Source organism: Alexandromys fortis, unplaced genomic scaffold (assembly GCF_014885135.2).
Source record: "Alexandromys fortis isolate MF-2015 unplaced genomic scaffold, M_Fortis_MF-2015_v1.1 scaffold_51, whole genome shotgun sequence".
NCBI classification, from domain to species: Eukaryota; Metazoa; Chordata; class Mammalia; order Rodentia; family Cricetidae; genus Alexandromys; species Alexandromys fortis.
This window is the reverse complement of record NW_026067925.1, coordinates 11,159,846-11,176,709: the sequence shown is the minus strand read 5'-3', so window position 1 is coordinate 11,176,709 and position 16,864 is coordinate 11,159,846. Positions and strand designations below refer to the sequence as shown.

Genomic DNA, 16,864 nt, shown 5'->3' with positions numbered 1-16,864 from the left:
GCGGAGAAAGGGGCGTGGCCTCACCGCGGGAAGGCGGCCCGCTCAGACGCGCTTGTGGGTTTGGTGTGTTAGAACGCGGGCGGTGATGTCATTGGCAACCAATCAAAAACTTAAAAGAGCCAGCCCGGGCCCGCGCGGAGCAGCAGTTCTCTATTTACATGTAAACCTAGGCGGTAGGACCCGGTTAACCCTTCCCGGGACTGAAGTGTCAACGGCTTGCGCTGGCCGCTCCGGCTGAAACTGGTTCTTTCTGAGTACCGGACCCTCCCACGCCACCTGGTGCGGACACGGGCCTCGCGGGGGGTCTCCACTCCACCTCGTGACTCGGGGTGGAGGCTCCGAAGTGTCCGGCCAACTTTCCCGAGGCCGCGGGCGACTCGAAGCCGGGTGCCTCCATGGCCGTGACAGCGCCACGCGGGACGTGAGCGCGCACAGGGCCGGCCTCCCCGCAGCCCCGCTCGGCCCGGCCCGCAGATGTCGCTGCCTCTCCGGCTGCCCTACTGCTCTCCTGCCCGGAGGCTGCGCGCAGTGCTCCGGTTTCCCTACTTCCGTGCCCCGGTCACTCCCCCGCCGTCCCCAGCCTGTTCGCAGGACTCCGAATCCGAAGGTGGCACCCCGGAGAGCTACGCGGAGGAGGAGGCTTGGCTCCCCTCCAGCGGCCACAGGGGGCGCACGGGCGCCAGCCGTCAGGGCTGGGCGTGGCCGGGCCAGACGAGCGTCCAGCAAGCGCCACAGCCCCGGCACCGGCCCCCACCCTCCTCCCAGATCGCGGTGTCTTTTCGCTCGCAGTCCATCCGCCCCACGGTGCTGGGCGGTCGGCCCTTGGTGGCGCAGGGCCCTCGGCGAGCTAAGGACCGCCAGCTTGGAACTGCAAGCGCGAAGGACGTCGAGTTTCGGATGAACAGCCAGAATGAGCGGCGCTTGAGGAGCGTAGAGGAGCCAACGCCTGGCCTCCCGGTTCCCCGATCTTTGACTATCAGAGGGGTCCCAGGACGCAGCCTGTGTCCAGGGAAGAGAAATGGGAAACTGAGCAAGTCTGCCAGTGCCTCGCCAGAAAAATATCAGGGAACCTGCAGAAGAGTGACCCTGGAATTCAAAGGAGTGGAAAAGCTTAGATGAACTATGACGAAGATAGATCAAAGAATCCTGAAGCAATAGAGCTTTTTATACCTCCCTACCCCCTCCTAGCTCAGAGAAGAAGACCAATATGTGAAGTAATTGAAGTGGAATAAAACATTATCTGCTCTGTGGAAGGTTCAGCTGTCCTCACTAATGAGAAGTGTTCGGAGGCATGCTTTAGACCCCAAACATTCTTTTGCCACTGTCGATCTAGAATCAGAAGGTTTGAACTAGAATCAGAACCCTCACCTTGGCTGGCCCTCTATGGACTGACTGATCTCCCTTGAGTGCACACTGGTGTTGCCAAAAAGATTTTTATGTAGCCCTTTGTTACACCTATACCCACACACGTTCCCCTGAAGGCCAGCTCATGAGTGTCCAGGACACACCATTTGGTCCTTAGATCTTTGAGAACCAGTAAGGTCAGGATAGGCTGTATGTGCTTTTCAGAGAGGCCAGAAAAGAAGTTTCCAGACTTTGTAGGTGCTTGTAGTTGAAATACCTGGGACTATCTGAGTACAGTTACTGGAGGCGGTGGAGGTCCCCATTCACGCTTTGAGTTCTAAGTATTGAATCTGACTTTTGTCTGTCCAGTCAGATTCCCTGTGTTTATATGTGCACCTATAAAACGTGAATTTCCCTGTGGCGGGAGGTGAAAAGGTACTTGTGTGAATAACTGAGGGAGGGTAGGAGGAGGTTCTATGTAGACGGAAAACATTGGAAGGGGTGAGTTTGTTTTAGAAGGGACCCTCTGCCTAAAGGTGTTTAAGAGCCTGTGAATTGCCATTCACAAAGCCCTGAGGAGGAGGTGAAGTGAGAGAGATTTAATGAGATGATTGTTTTATAGTTTCAACCTTAGATGTTATTGCAATTTGGTTAGATAAAAATGTAAGTCATCCAAGCTGGAAGAAAGGGGGGGGGGAACTACTGACAAAACTAGTCATCATCAATCACACCTGAATCATAGAGTAATTACCAGATTACTAACATGTGCAAAGATATGGAGGCTTTTTAAATTAGGTAGCACGGCTTGCATAGCTTATATTCTAGGAAGAAGTCAGATATCAGGGAGATTTTTACCCTCTCTCTCTATTCTACAACGCTTTTATACAGAGAGAGGTGATTTTGATTGATCATGAGTGTGAAAATACTTTCTGGAGTTTAAATGCAGGGAATCAGCCAAGGGCCGTGAGCACAACCCATGTCAAATGCACAGCCCAGGCTTGTTGCTGTGTTTAGTCCCCTAGGAAGAGTGAAGCCTCTTCATTGCCCTTGGGGTTTGTCATGTTTGTGTTGGTTTGTAGCCTAATTCCTACAAACTCTAAGGACCCTGGGTTTCTACCAGAGCCCTGTGCTGTGTGCGAGCGGAAGGCTGAAGTTAACTGTGGCTACGATCCGAGACAGAAAGCAGATAGTGTGAGGTGGACTTGTTCTAATGTTCATCAAGTGTCTGATGGCAGAATGGTGAGCTCTTCAAAATCATCCTGAAGAAAAAGGGAGATTCCGGGAGATTCTGGAATTAAGTTGGGGAGAGGCTTCCAGGAAATTTGGCAAAATTAAATTCCTCAATAAAGGTGCTATTCAATCAGTAAGAAGTAGGAAATGTGTTAAGGACTAGAAACGAGGAGGTGGGGAGGTAAGGTCACGGGAGTCATTCTCAGGCAGGGCTAGGAGGAGCTCCTGGAGGAAGTGGCCTTGAAGGCGGTTCTGCTGAGAGCTTCAGTCCTCCGCAAAGGGTAGACACCTTTCTGAGCTAACGGTGTAATGAGGGTAATGAGGGCGCATTTTGTGAATGAGTGGGAAGAATTCTTCCTCCTGTAATTTTGTTTTATTATAGTGGCCACTCACTGTGACTTTGCACACTCGAAAGGTGGTTAGTTGGAACTGAGACACACTGAGTTGAAAACACACTTTGGGTTTTGAAAACTTGTGGAACATTTAAAGGGTGTTAATGTGTGGATTGCTGACATTTCGGATATGCTGGGTTAGATGGCATGTCATTAAACTTAATTTCAATCATCTTTTAGTTCCAATGTGACTAGTAGACCATGTCACATGACTTTACTCACTGCCTGTTTCTGCTGGATGACACCATTCTAGAACCTGCCCTGACTGCTTTAATCTGAAGCCACGTGGATGCCAGAGATCACTCCACCAGGACTCCAACAGGAGCCCCTGTTAGGATGATCTAGAGGAGCTGGGACATCGAGTGGGAGGGGAGACCTGCTGTGGATCTCTGTGATCACATCCCCAACTCCACCCTTGACACGAGTCTAGATCTACAGATCTGGAAATTTTTTTACTCAAGAGACCGCAAGACAGTCTTTCTTTTAAAGATAGAGTCTGTATTGTTTCTGAATCTCTGAAATCAGTTTACCCATAATGCAATTAGAGGCCCAGAGAATGGAGATGATATAGCCGTGTCTGACCTTGGAACTTGGCCCCAGGCATCTTTTCAAAACTCAGGCCTGGCCTCCACTGGCCACACAGAGGTGACTAGCAGAACAGGGGAGTCATAGGCTCCCTGTCCCCACTTAGACAAGACCCCCTTCTCTGGCCTTGTGCTCTCCAAACTGCCCCTGCCTTGTGATGTCACAAATACCTGCCCTTCATCAGAAGAGTATTCTGGCTAGGCCCGAGGGTCAAGATTGTATATATACCCAGTGTATTAGCCATGGGCCACTAGCAACACCTCAGGTGGAACTGATGGTTTCTAATTGTTATTGTGTGTGACCACACCAAAGACCGTCACATTTCCCCCCTCATCGAGCTGAGCAATCATGTTTCATTCTTAGAAATCCCTGCCAGGTCTAGTCTCAGAACTGAATGTGATCTTACTGAGGAGGGAGGTAGGACACCAGAAGGGAAATGTGTCATGAGTGTGGCTAACCACCCCGGGTACTGCTTCATGTCTAACACAGGTTAAGCATTGTTAGTCTGAAAATCCAAAATGCCCCCAAATTAAATAAATCTTGATACCAATATGTCACAAGTGGAAATTTCAAAATGCAACTGTATTAAAAAATGTTTCTACTATCACCTCTGGATATGTGTCTAAGGTTTATATAAAACATAAATGAGGGAACTGGAGCAATCGCCCAGTGGTTAAAGAATGCTTGCCGCTCTCGCACAGGTTCTGAGTTCAGTCCCCAGCACCTATGCCTGGAAGCTAATGACCAAATTTAACTCCAGTTCAAGAGGCTCAGATACCCTTTTCTGACCTCTAAGGACACCTTCGCTCAGGCGCGCACACACACATGCACACACGCGCGCACAAACACACACAAAATAATAAAATCTTTATGAGCTGTAAATGAGGGCTGGGGAGATGGCTCTGCTGGTAAAGTGCTTGCTGTCCGAGCGTTAGGACCGGGTCAGATGCCCAGCACACATTTAAAAGGACAGGCAGGGAAGTGTGTGCTTGTCACCTCAGTGCTGAAGGCCAGAGACAGACAGATCCTGGAGGCTCACTGGCCAGCTTATCTAACTGAAGTAGTGAGCTCCAGGGTCACTAAGAGACCCTACCCCCCAAAAGCAAGGTAGAGAAGTGAGTTACGAAGATATTCCAGGGCTGGAGAGATGGCTCAGCAGTTAGAGCACTTGCTGGAGAACCTGAATTTCATCCCTACCACCTATACAGTATAGCTCACAACCATCACAACTCCAGTCCCAGGGGATCCAATGCCCTCCTCTGACCTCCTGGCCTCCAGGCTTGCATGTGATAGATATCAATAGGTAGATAGATAAATAGACAGACAGACCGATATAGACAAAACACCCATACGCATAAAGCTTTTGTTTAAAAAAAAATACCCAAATATTCACTTCTGCCCTCCACACGCACCCTCAGGGAATGAACACGCCCACATGCGAGCAGGCGTGCACACACACAAAATAGAGCAATTTCATGGTTTTAGATTTGGCTCTACTAGTTACTTCTCAGTTGTTGTCATCAAACGCCAGGACTAAGGCAAGTTACAGCAGAGTTTATTTGGGTTCAGCGTTACAAAGGGATAAAAGACCATCATGATGGGCAGAGGCATAGCAGCAAGCAGCAGGGCTGGCAAGAACAGGAAGTTGAGAGCTCACATCTGGAACCATAGATATACCACAGAGCGAACAGAAACTGGAGTCAAGGCTTTAAAAACTCTCCAAGCCAACTCTAGTGATGCACTTCCTCTCGCAAGGTCGCACCTCCCCAGAACGTCTCCAAACAGAGCCACCAACTAGACACCAAGCCTTTAAATGTTTGAGCCTATGAGGGACATGTCTCATTCAAACCACCTCAGGTTTTAGCCTCAAAATAGCTCATTATTTGTATATAAGTATTCTACAATCTCCAAAAGAAAAGAAAGCCTGAAACCCTGCTTCAAGTACTTTTGAGTTCAGGATATCTAGCCTGCTCCGTTTGCTAAGTTAATCTTAGCAGCTCTTGCTTGCCTGCAGATGTAGCATTTTCTGTAGATGTCCCAGAGTGCCTGAATGTGCTTTATTGCCTTTAGAAGCAAATATCAATTAGGGCTAGGAGAGATGCAGAGGGACCACCACTTCTGTGGGGCGAGATGCTCTGTGCCGAGCAGCATTGTGATTATTTACAAACACGGACTCATTTAAATGTCCACATTAGCCGGCGGTGGTGGCACACGCCTTTAATCCCAGCACTCCGGAGGCAGAGGCAGGCGGATCTCTGTGAGTTCGAGACCAGCCTGGTCTACAAGAGCTAGTTCCAGGACAGACTCCAAAACCAAAGAGAAACCCTGTCTCGAAAAACCAAAAAAAAAAAAAAAAAAAAAAAAATGTCCACAGTGCTAAAGAAGATTTCACTGGAAGAGGAAGGTGTGGGAACAGCAGAGGTTACGTGATTTTACCCAAACTCACACAGCCAGAAGACTGCAGAGTTGGCCTTCAAGACCAGAGATCCTGAGCAGTTCTCTGCAAGCCCCCTGTGCTCTTTAGCCCACCCTCTGCTTGGCTTTGTGGCTGTCTTCCTTACTCCTTAGCCTCCAGGCTACCAGGAGGCCTCGAATCAACTCTATGAAAGTTGTCCACTTTTCTTTTGTTTTCTATTGATCTTCTGGGAGTCCCAGGAGCTTTGGTTAGGTGACTGGAACGTGAGGGTTCTGACCTCTTACTTGGATTAACTCTCTTATTGCTTTGTAATTAATGGGCAAGTTGGAAACAGTAGAAACTTTAGCGGGTGGAGCCTAGTTGCCGTGTATTGGTGATTAGGAGTATGCCATTAAAAGGTATATTTTGAGCCCATTGTTTTTGTCTTCTTGTCTTTACTTCCTGGCCACCACAAATGAGGTGAGCAACTTCGCTCCCCACTGTGATGTAATTTACCACGTGTCCAGAGACAAAGTGTAGTCAAGTCCATTGACTATGCCCTGAAACCTCTGAAAACACAGGCCAAGCAAAGCTTTCTCCTGACAGCTGATTCTCTCGGGTATTTTGCCATGGCTATGGAAAGCCGACTAGCAGGAGACATTTATCTGAGGTTTTAATTTTCTTAGCATCTGTGTTAGAGAGAGTGTGTTTGAGAAGGCAAGGAGTATGCAAGGAGAAAGAAAAGTTGTCATGTCCAGACCTGTTGGGCTTCCTAAGCCAGACTGGCTAGAATGGGGTCTGGTGACTGTTATGCCCAGATCATGGAATCCCCCAAAAGCCAACTAGGAGGCTGAGTTCTGTATGTAAAAGCAAAGAGCTTTTATTCTTATTCAAGTTCGAACTCAGAGTGCCCAACATGTTGGCGTGATTGGAGAGCCCTGAGCTCTCAGCTAGGGTTGGGTTTTTATAATAGCAAAGGTTGAGGTGAGAGATTTCTAAGATTCAGGACCCCTGATAGGCTGACATTTGTCTACGGGCATCCTGGTGAAAAGCTAAGGGTGTGTGCTGGCAGGTGATCCTGTCTGAGATGGTTGGAATGTTAGGAATTTCCTTTGGACGACTTGTTCCTGGGTGGTACCTGGGTGGTCTCAGTTTGTGGTCTTTCTTGGAACCAGATATTGCCTTAGGGTATAAACTGCTGAGACTCTGGCCTCTACTGAGCTTGTCACAGCTGGGTCCTATAGTAACAGGTCTGTTGAGTTCTTGGCAGTTGAGCATTCTTGCTCCTGAAGCTCAATGTGATGGTTCTCAGCAGACAGTGGACATCTGCTTTGGGGGAGGAAGGCTGGATTTTTTAGAGGAAGTGTCCTGACTCAGAGGGCCGGCACTACTTTTATACCCAGAACTGAGGACTTCCTAGATGAAAGTAACTAGAAATGGGCCTCTAAGAAAGCTGAGGGAGTTTGTGCTGAGAGATGTTCAAGGACATGCTCAGAGTCACTCCACCCTAACCTAGGAGTCCAGAGATGAAACCTTATGTCTAACCGTTCTAAGTTCAAGCCAGTGCAACCTTCCCTAAGTGGTTCTCAACCTGTGAGTCACTACTGTTTGGTTCAATTTGTAACAATGAAAATACATCCTACATATCAGATACCTACATTACTATTCATAATAGTAGCAAAATTGCAGTTATGAAGTTGCAATGGAAATAATTTTATGATGGGGGTCACCACAACATGAGGAACTGGATTCAAGGGTCACAGCCTTAGGGAGGTGAGAACCACTGCTCTAGGTGTTAAACTTGACAGGCCCTTGGAGCATAGATAAATGAGCAGATGTGACTCAGCTTGTTTCTGTGAGGATGTGGGGATGAGATTAACATTGGAATCGATGGACTTAGTAAAGGGATCACGCTGGAGAATGTGGGTGAGCCTTATCTGATAAGCCAGTGTCAGCCTGAATCAGAAGACTATCTCCCTTAGCAATGGGGACTTGTGCCAGAAAGCATTTGAGTTCAGTTCCCACATTGGCTTCCTAGGGCTCCTGTCTGGTGGCTGACCTCCCCACCCTACAGATTCTTTTGAGCTTTGCTCTCTCTCATATGGCAAAAACCAATCCATGGAAATTTTTCTTTCTCTGAGGAGAGGAGAGAGAGATAGAGAGAGGGAGAGAGAGATCTATCTATCATCTATCTACCCACCCATTTATCTGTCAGTCTATCATCTAACTACATATGTATGTATGTATGTATGTATGTATGTATGTATGTATGTATCTATCTATCTATCTATCTATCTATCTATCTATCTATCTAAACATCCTAATGACTCTTTCGTCCTCACTCATCCTTCTTCCCCTTTGGCAGCAAAACAAAGTTTAAAATGTGAACATTGTATTCTGTCCTTTATTCCTGCCTTGCCTTACTAAAAACATATGTAATTGAGCTCATTAACCATATTTTATTTCCAGGAGTTTAAAACTACCCTGGAAGGATACATTTACCAGACTTAGGACTGATGCAGAAGACAAACACTTCTCTCAGCCATTTATTAGGGGAAAGTAGACAATCCAGGTGAGCCTTCTAGCTGTGGGATTCTGAGGCAGTCTGAAGAGCAGACAGATTCCGAAGCCTCTGTTTTGTGCCCATTCTGCCTGAGGGAAAGAAGATAGAAATACTTTCCTCTCCCCAGTGCATATCTAATCTTTACCTAAGCATTCTGAATTTTGAACCTGTCAGGAGTTCCCACAGTTAAGTAGAGACTGTTTTCCCAGTTTTATAGCCTGCATTAAAGAGAGCCACTTTAAGTAGCAGTATTACTACTGACATCTTATTGCTGCTAGCTCTCATTAACTCTGCTTCCCCAAGTTAATTGGCATGGTGTGGAGTCTTTGTAAAATCTCAGCATACAGGCCCACACACTGGATTACTCTGGCAGGGACCAGGGTTCATGAAAGCAAATAGCAAAGTCGAACTCCCTCCTTTTTAAAGCCTCTTGATAGCCGTAGTCGCCTGCATCTTCCCTGGGTTCTGCTACACTGGAAGCTACTGGCCCATTATCTGGGCCTGTGTCTCTCCAACTCCAATGAACCTAGATCACCGAGGAACCCTACACAGGTCAGGAGTGATACCTGAGAGTCTACATTTTCTACCCAATGTTATGGTGGTTAATTTTCCCCCCTGTACTGAGAATCAAACCTAGGGCTTTTTTTTTTTTTTTTTTTTCAAGACAGGGTTTCTCTGTAGCTTTGGTTCCTGTCCCGGAACTAGCTCTTGTAGACCAGGCTGGTCTTGAACTCCCAGAGATCCGCCTGCCTCTGCCTCCCGAATGCTGGGATTAAAGGCGTGCGCCACCACAGCCTGGCAAACCTAGGGCTTTATACTTAAAGTGCAAGCACTCACCACTGAGATACTTCCCAGACCTCAGGTGGTGACCTTGATGCTGCTGGTCCAAGGTACTAAACTGGTTTTATCTAAATCCACATCATCGGATAGGAAGTCGGTAGCCAATTTAAGTAGTTAACTACTATAGCTAGCCTTAATTAAGAATTAATAAAGTACAAAACATGTCTGCTAGATGGCTCAATTAAAAAGCACCCCATCGTGTTTATTTGTTACAAAGTGTTGGCGGTAGCTGGTTGGTATACTGTCGGGTTGAGGCCGATAGAGTTCACATCTCTCGAGAACTTTTCCATGCCTGTTCTTAGCATGTATAAAGGATGCAGTAAAGGTTTCTTTGATAAGACCGAAATTAATTACCTAGGAACACACCTTTAATAACAGTTCTGGAAAAGATCACAGTGGTCATGTCTTCCAGGCACTTGTGGAAAAGGAGACCTTAGGAAGAAATGTATGGAGAGAAGACCTTAGAGAAAATGGGGAGACGGCTCAGTCACTAAGTGTTTATCATATAAGCACAAGGACCTGGGTTTAAATCTCCTGAACCAGTGTAGTAGCCTAAGAGTGGGCTCCAGGTCCGCTGAGAGACCTCCCCCTCTAACACACACACACACACACACACACACACACACACACACGGTGCATTATGTATGTGTATGAAAACATATGGAACCCATTATTATGTATAGTTAATTTGCGCTAATTCTTAAATCATAAAGTGGAGCAGTGAGTTAAAGAGATACCTGTCACCAATCCTTTGGTCTCAACACACACACACACACACACAGAGTGAGTGTGTGTGTGTGTGTGTGTGAGAGAGAGAGAGAGAGAGAGAGAGAGAGAGAGAGAGAGAGAGAGAGAGAGAGAGAGAGAGAGAGAGAGAGAGGCATTGATGTACAAGGGCTGCTAAGAAGCATGGGTGAGAAGGGAGGGGACCTCCAAGAGTACAGCTGTGGAGTGGCAGGGGCATGAGCACAAGGAGAGCAACAAGGACTCTTAAGGAAACGCTAGTGAGACAGGGGCATCACTAAAGAGCTCCACAGAGGCAGGGGAGTGCAGGCAGGATCTTCACTCTGTCTCCTTTCAGAAGGCTTGAGCATGCTGAGGAGTGTGTTGACTGAGAAGGCATGAGATAAAAGTGAGGCGGAAGCAATTCTCAGCATCAAGGACTACAGGGAAGCGAGAGAACTGGTGGACGCCTCAGCAGGCCTGGGGGTTCACTAGCCTTTCAAAGGGAGAGGCCCCTTAGATGAGAAGAAAAAGTGGAGAAAATGTAGCCAAATGTTAAAGAGAGTGTTGTAGAATGTTATTTTAAGGTGTGTTACTTTTGTACATTTGTTTAATGTTGCAAAGATGTGATTGATTAAATAAAATTCACCTGTGGTCAGGAGGGCTTTTTCCTTTTCTTCTGTGTATCTTACTTTCACTCTTACTCCGTGGCTGACGGGTCCCAAACATCTCCCTGTGCTGGATCTCTTGCTGCCCCTCTCCCCTCCTTACTCCTTGGACTAAAAATTGTGGGGCTGGAGGGAAAGCTCAGCAGTTAAGAACACTTGCTGTGCTTACATAGGACCCAGGTTCAGTCCCCAGCACATACAGCCACCTATAACTCCGATTCCAAGGGATCTGATCTGACCTCCTCTTCTGGCCTCTGAGAGCAGCAGACATGCATGTGGCTCACCTACACACATGTAGACATTCATCTATCCACATATGATAAAAAAAAATAGGCTTCTTAAGAAAATAGAATGATTATAATCCTAACATCAGGCACAGAGGTTTGGAAATAGCAAGACACTCATTACATGTTTGTTGGATGAATAAATAACATTAAGAGAGAAAGGGTCACTGTGTTTGACCTCGTGTTGACCCGGAGCTGATGACAGCAGGGCCAGTAAAATACTGCCTGATTGGTCAAGGTGGTCTTGCCTCTTAAGGCTACGCTGTGAGGTATAGATGGAGGCACATTGGCACATTCCAGTAAAGAGGTGGGGGATCGTGCAGACTAGGAGATAGACAGGCCATTATTGAAATGGATTCACCATTCTTTAACCCAGTCTCGTGTGTTCATCTGTATCCTCCTAGAGCAATTAGAAACAATGGTGTTGTCTTAATTAGGGCTTCCATTGCTGTGAAGAGACACCATGACCACGGCAGCTCTTACAAAGGAAAACATTTAATTGCGGTGACTCACAATTTAGAGGTTTAGTCCATTATCTCATGGTGGGAAGCAAGATAGCATGAAGGCAGACTTAGTGCTGGAGTTGAAAAGCCTACATCTTGATCGAAAGGCAACCGGAAGTAAATTGTCTCACTGGGCGTGGCTCAAACAAGCATATGGAAGACCTCAAAGCCCGCCTCCACAGTGACATACTTCCTCCAACAAGACCACACCTACTCCAACAAGGCCCTACCTCCTAATAGTGCCCATACTCCCTTTGTGGGCTATTTTCTTTCAAACAACCACAGGTGGCTAAGAGCATCTTTCAAAATAAAAGTACCACCCACCATCTAGGCACTTGGTCAACTATTCTTTTCCCCTCCATTTCTCTGGTTTCTTTTCCTGCTTCACTGTTACCTTCCTTCACTGGGGCCCTGCCAGAACCTGCCATTTTGACTTCTGCACTTGACTTCACCCTGATTTATTTACCACCTCTTTGTTGTCCTAGTTCACCTAAGATGTCATTTACAGAATCTGCCACCGCAGATGAGAAGACAGATCCACCTGCCCCTTCACCTGTCATAGGGCAGAGAGAGAGAGGAGCCCATGGAGAAAGTGGCACAGCCATTTGGAGCCAAAAAAAAAAAAAAAAATAGATTGTGGCTGGAAACTCCCGTCTTGATTTGGCCCAGGGGCCACAGGTATATTTGGCCGGCCCCTGATTGACATAATTATTATTGCCAGAAATTAATTTTAGAAAGAACTTGAAAGGAGGACATGGGTGATTAAAGTTCTAATAATAACATTTTGAGAAAGTCTGGGTTAATGAATCTGTAACTCAGGTAAAAGAAAAGAGGCTGCAAGTGTTGGGGGACCAGCACCTGGACTGAACTTGGAAAACTAAAAGACTCTCGACCAGGGAGTCAAGTAGGGCATGGCTGGATCACATGGCCCTATGAAAGTTTAGGGGAAAGATAACAGCTCCTTCTCCAATGGAATCACCTCTGAAGTTGTGTATGAAGCACAGATAGTGTGACTGTTTGTGTGTGTGCGCGCGTGTGTGTGCATATGTGTGTGTGTGTGTGTGTGTGTGTGTGTGCAACTGGAAAAAGAACTCAAGCGTCAGACTTTGCCTTCCACGTTGACACAGTGTCTCTGTTGTTTGTCACCATCAAAACACGTGTGGAGGCAATCGACCTACTAGGCGCTGTAGTGTGTCAGTCACATGCTGAGGCCGCCTTATTATCACTGCTCACTAGAACATCCTGCTCTCTGTGAGGCCCTTTTGATTATTGAGATGCCAGGCTGTGTGGGCTCAAGAATCCCAGGTGTGTATTTGAAAGGACTCTGGGACAAATACTTCGTACTGGGAGGCAAAGAGGCCTATTCCAGTTTGGCCTCCTGTGTAGTTCAAAAAAAAAAAAACAACAAAAAAAAAACCCTCTTGACTGTGTTTACCCTTAGAGTGGCGTTATCCAGCTCGTTTTGCTTGTTCCGTGATTCACTTTGCACAGATTAAACTTCCACAAGGCAAGGCTATTGGTTCATTCATTGTGTTCAACCCTAAATGCCTGATACAACACTTACAGGAGGGTCTGGAAATAGGGGGCCATACAAAATATTTGATGGCTACAAAAAAATTGATTTTTGTCAGGCATGATGGTCCATATTTTTTTTTTTTGAGGAAAAAAGAATTTATTTCATCTTACACTTCCACGTAATAAGTCAGTCCTTTAGGAAATCCAAGGCAGGAAGAGGCCATATTTTTAATCCCAGCACTCAGGAAGCAGAGGCAGGTAGATCTCTGTGATCCACATGGTAAGTTACAATCTAGCCAGGGCTACATAATAAAACCCTGTCTCCAAAAACTATTTTCAGTTGTTACAGGAAGGGAATTCCTGGCCTGGCCTCATCTCTCCAGTGTCCAGCTATGGAGATGGTTGCCTGTGGTAGTTCTCTCAAGGCGTGTGGCTACATAGCTGCAAACCACCTTTTCCTGACTTGACTGGCAAAGGCAGCCACTGCCCTCTGAGAGAGCTGGGGTTTGCCCATCTCCTTCTGATGAACTCAAAGTGCTCAGCCCACAACAGGAAGTTCCTGCCTACCATGGCTCTATATCGTCTATGAACAACAAAAGACCATTTGGTCAACCAACGAGGGATCACATACTCGATGCTGGTCCCAAAGATTCACATCAGTTATCTCTTTCTCATGGCTATGACAAAATACCAGACAAACGCAACTTAGCGAAGGAAGGGGTTGTCCTGTATAATTGGAGGGTACAGTTCATCATGGCGGGCAGTCAAGGCAGCAGAAGCATGGGTCACATTATGTGGCAGGCAAGAAGAGTAGAGATGAATGCTGGTACCTAGCTCACTGCTGCCAACATTTAAGGTGGGTTAAAAGAGTCTGGAAGCTTTCTTACAGACATGCCCAGAGGTTTGTCTCCTAGATGATCTTAGATCCCCTTAAGGTGACTTCGTTAACAGTCAAGAGATTATATCACCTAACGTTCTTAGTCCCTTAGCACATGGCCATGTCTCTTGATGATGACAAAATGGCCTAACAAAATGCGGGTCTCAGAACCTAGCCTCTCAGAAAGGTAGTTATCTTCCTGACTGTTAAAAACACAACAGCAAAAAATAAATGAATGGTTGAGCTGCGCGTATTGGCACACACCTTTAATCCTAGTGCTTACGAGGTAGAGGCAGGCTGACCTCTGTGAGTTCAAGGCCAGCCTGGTGTACGTAGTGAGTTTCAGGAGCCAGAGCTGAGTGAGACCTCGTCTTGAAAAATAAAAGACAACAATAAATATAAATATAAATGAATGATAGATGTTTGTCCTTATCATTACTTCATTTAAAATGTAGACATATTTGTGTTTACTCGGTGTGGCTGCTGCCGCCACAGTGATGGCTGGGAACCACTGACCGACTTGACAAGCTTTAGTCACTCTTTCATACTCTACGAGGGTTCAAATCTCATCAGGAGCCTCCAGGGAAGAAGAATGGCAGGGTGGGCTCTTGCCCACTCCACTGCAACTCCTTGGCCATTGGCCACTGTGCTATGTCCTGACTTCACAGTGTAATGTCATCCTGTCTGTACACACTTGTGCACCTACCCCAGGCTTCTGTGCTGCTCACAGTGTGGAGCTGGGTCTTACTCTCCGCCTTGTGCCCTCTGCTTTCTTATAATGTCCCATCAGCTTCTTACCTCTTAGAACCTGAGGCTTTGGGAACAAAGAATAGCAACAGCAAGAAGAGCCCACAACTTCCTGTCATCGTTAGTGGCCAGGCTTGGTGTTAAACACGTGATTTGCATGACCTCATTGGGTCTTCATTATAATCCTCTGTAGAATCGTAGAACTGTTGGTTGACAAGCCAGGCACAGTGGCCAGGCTGAACCACGTAGTGAGGCCCTGTCTCAGATAAAGCAAAGCAAAGATGAATAAAAACAAACAAACAAACCGGGTGGTCGTGCGCACGCCTTTAATCCCAGTACTTGGGAGGCAGAGGTAGGCGGATCTCTGTGAGTTCGACGCCAGCCTGGTCTAGAAGAGCTAGTTCCAGGACAGGACCCAAAAAAAGGTATGGAGAAACCCTGTCTCAAATCCAAACAAACAAACAAACAAACAAAACATTGTGTGTAGATTGAAACTAGGGCAGGGGAGCCAGGCTAGGGTGGGTCAAGATCAAATCCTTGACTCAAGGCCACAGGGCCCTGGTGTTGGGCTTCTTGCTTCCTTTATTTTGTTTAATTCCAGTGCATGATTTTACACACTCTTTAAAAAGAGTGATTGGTTAGTACCTTGCTTAAGACTTGTGACTGCTGCCCCTCTGCCTTTTTGTTGTTGTTGTTTTTGTTTCGAGACAGGGTTTCTTTGTGGTTTTGGAGCCTGTCCCGGAACTAGCTCTTGTAGACCAGGCTGGTCTCGAACTCACAGAGATCCGCCTGCCTCTGCCTCCCAAGTGCTGGGATTAAAGGCGTGCGCCACCACCGCCTGGCTGGCCCTCTGCCTTTGACTAAAAGTTAGTCTTTACTAGGAGGCCCCACAGTGTCCATCTCCTCATGCTCACTCTTCTCTGTAGCTTTTTCCTTCCCTTGCTAAGTTTCAACCCGCCCACTTCTGGAGGAGACTGACCTCTTTCCGGCCCTACCTCATTGAGCGGCCTTGCACCTTCAGAGAATGAGGGCTCTTGGCTAGCTCATTGCCCAGATGGCTCCTTTTTTCCTTCAGTGGCTTTAATGGCACCTTCCTAAGGGCCTTTTAAAGTAGGAAACTTCCCAGATTTGTTTTATTTTCTTCATAACAAACAATGTTTTGAAGCCATCTGTATTTTTCTGTTGGAACAGGCAGAGTTTGACTCATTTTTCACTTAACATCTGTTTCCACATTGTTCACATGCTCAATGAGTAGTTGCTGAATGAACGAAGGGAGGGTCCGATTGATTCATGAACAGAGGCCCAGCCCACAAAGTCAATATAGTAAATTTGGGGTCCAGTATTCACTAAGATCCTAGGAGTGTGTCTACATCATCACAAAATCCTGAAACGTGAGATAGTCGAACTTTGGTTGGTTAGAACTAGTGAGATATTTGGCGTGGCTCCTACAGAGAGGCTGAAAGCCAGGCAGGTCTGAAGAACTCCGCCCCTCTCTGCTGTGTGGACTTGCATTCGTGACAGGAAGGGGAAAGACCATAGAGTCAGACACGGATGGATTCTGGAGAAGGACAAGGTTTGAAACGTATGGCACCAGATTCTACAGTTTCAGGTTTTTCAGATGCTGCAGTTCATTTACAAAGTCTCAGCAGAGTTTGTCCAACTTTTCTCACAGTCTTTCAAAAGGTATTTGGCATTACTAAGTGAGGAAAAACCTAAAAGACACTTCTTTCAATTGTCATTTATTTTAAAAAATTATTATGGATCCATGGCATTACGTATGGCATAGTACAGAACAAAGTATATATATATATATGTGTGTGTGTGTGTGTGTGTACACACACACACACTTTGGTTTCTAATGTGCACACATATGCACATTATATAGTATATATGCATATATGTGCATGCACATTATATATCATATGTATGCATACATATATGCACATTAGAAACCAAGGTATTCAGAAAGTCAAGGGAAGTTGGATGGATTGTAAGATGTGGTAGGAAAATTTGACTGTGTTGGAAATATGTGAAATGGGACTGGAGAGATAGCTCAGAAGTTAAAAGCACTTGATGCTTCTATAGATGACCCGAATTCAGTTCCCAACACCCACATAATGGCTCATAATCTGCTACAACTCAAGTTCTTGTAGAGCTAATGCCTTCTTTGGGCCTCCAATGGTATCAAATATGGACGT

The 16,864-nt window shown here is 46.3% G+C and overlaps 1 protein-coding gene across 1 annotated transcript; it reads left to right on the top strand.

The window, feature by feature from the left end:
* The first annotated feature begins 87 nt into the window (after positions 1 to 87).
* Positions 88 to 1,245, top strand: LOC126502082 (uncharacterized). The gene has a single exon (XM_050142875.1). The coding sequence runs from the start codon at positions 475 to 477 to the stop codon at positions 1,117 to 1,119; it is 645 nt and encodes a 214-aa protein (XP_049998832.1). The 5' UTR covers positions 88 to 474; the 3' UTR covers positions 1,120 to 1,245.
* Positions 1,246 to 16,864: the final 15,619 nt, after the last annotated feature.

What these genes read in the sequence shown, in the direction of transcription:
- LOC126502082 (XM_050142875.1), top strand. Translation starts at nt 475, where the DNA reads ATGTCGCTGCCTCTCCGGCTGCCCTACTGCTCTCCTGCCCGGAGGCTG.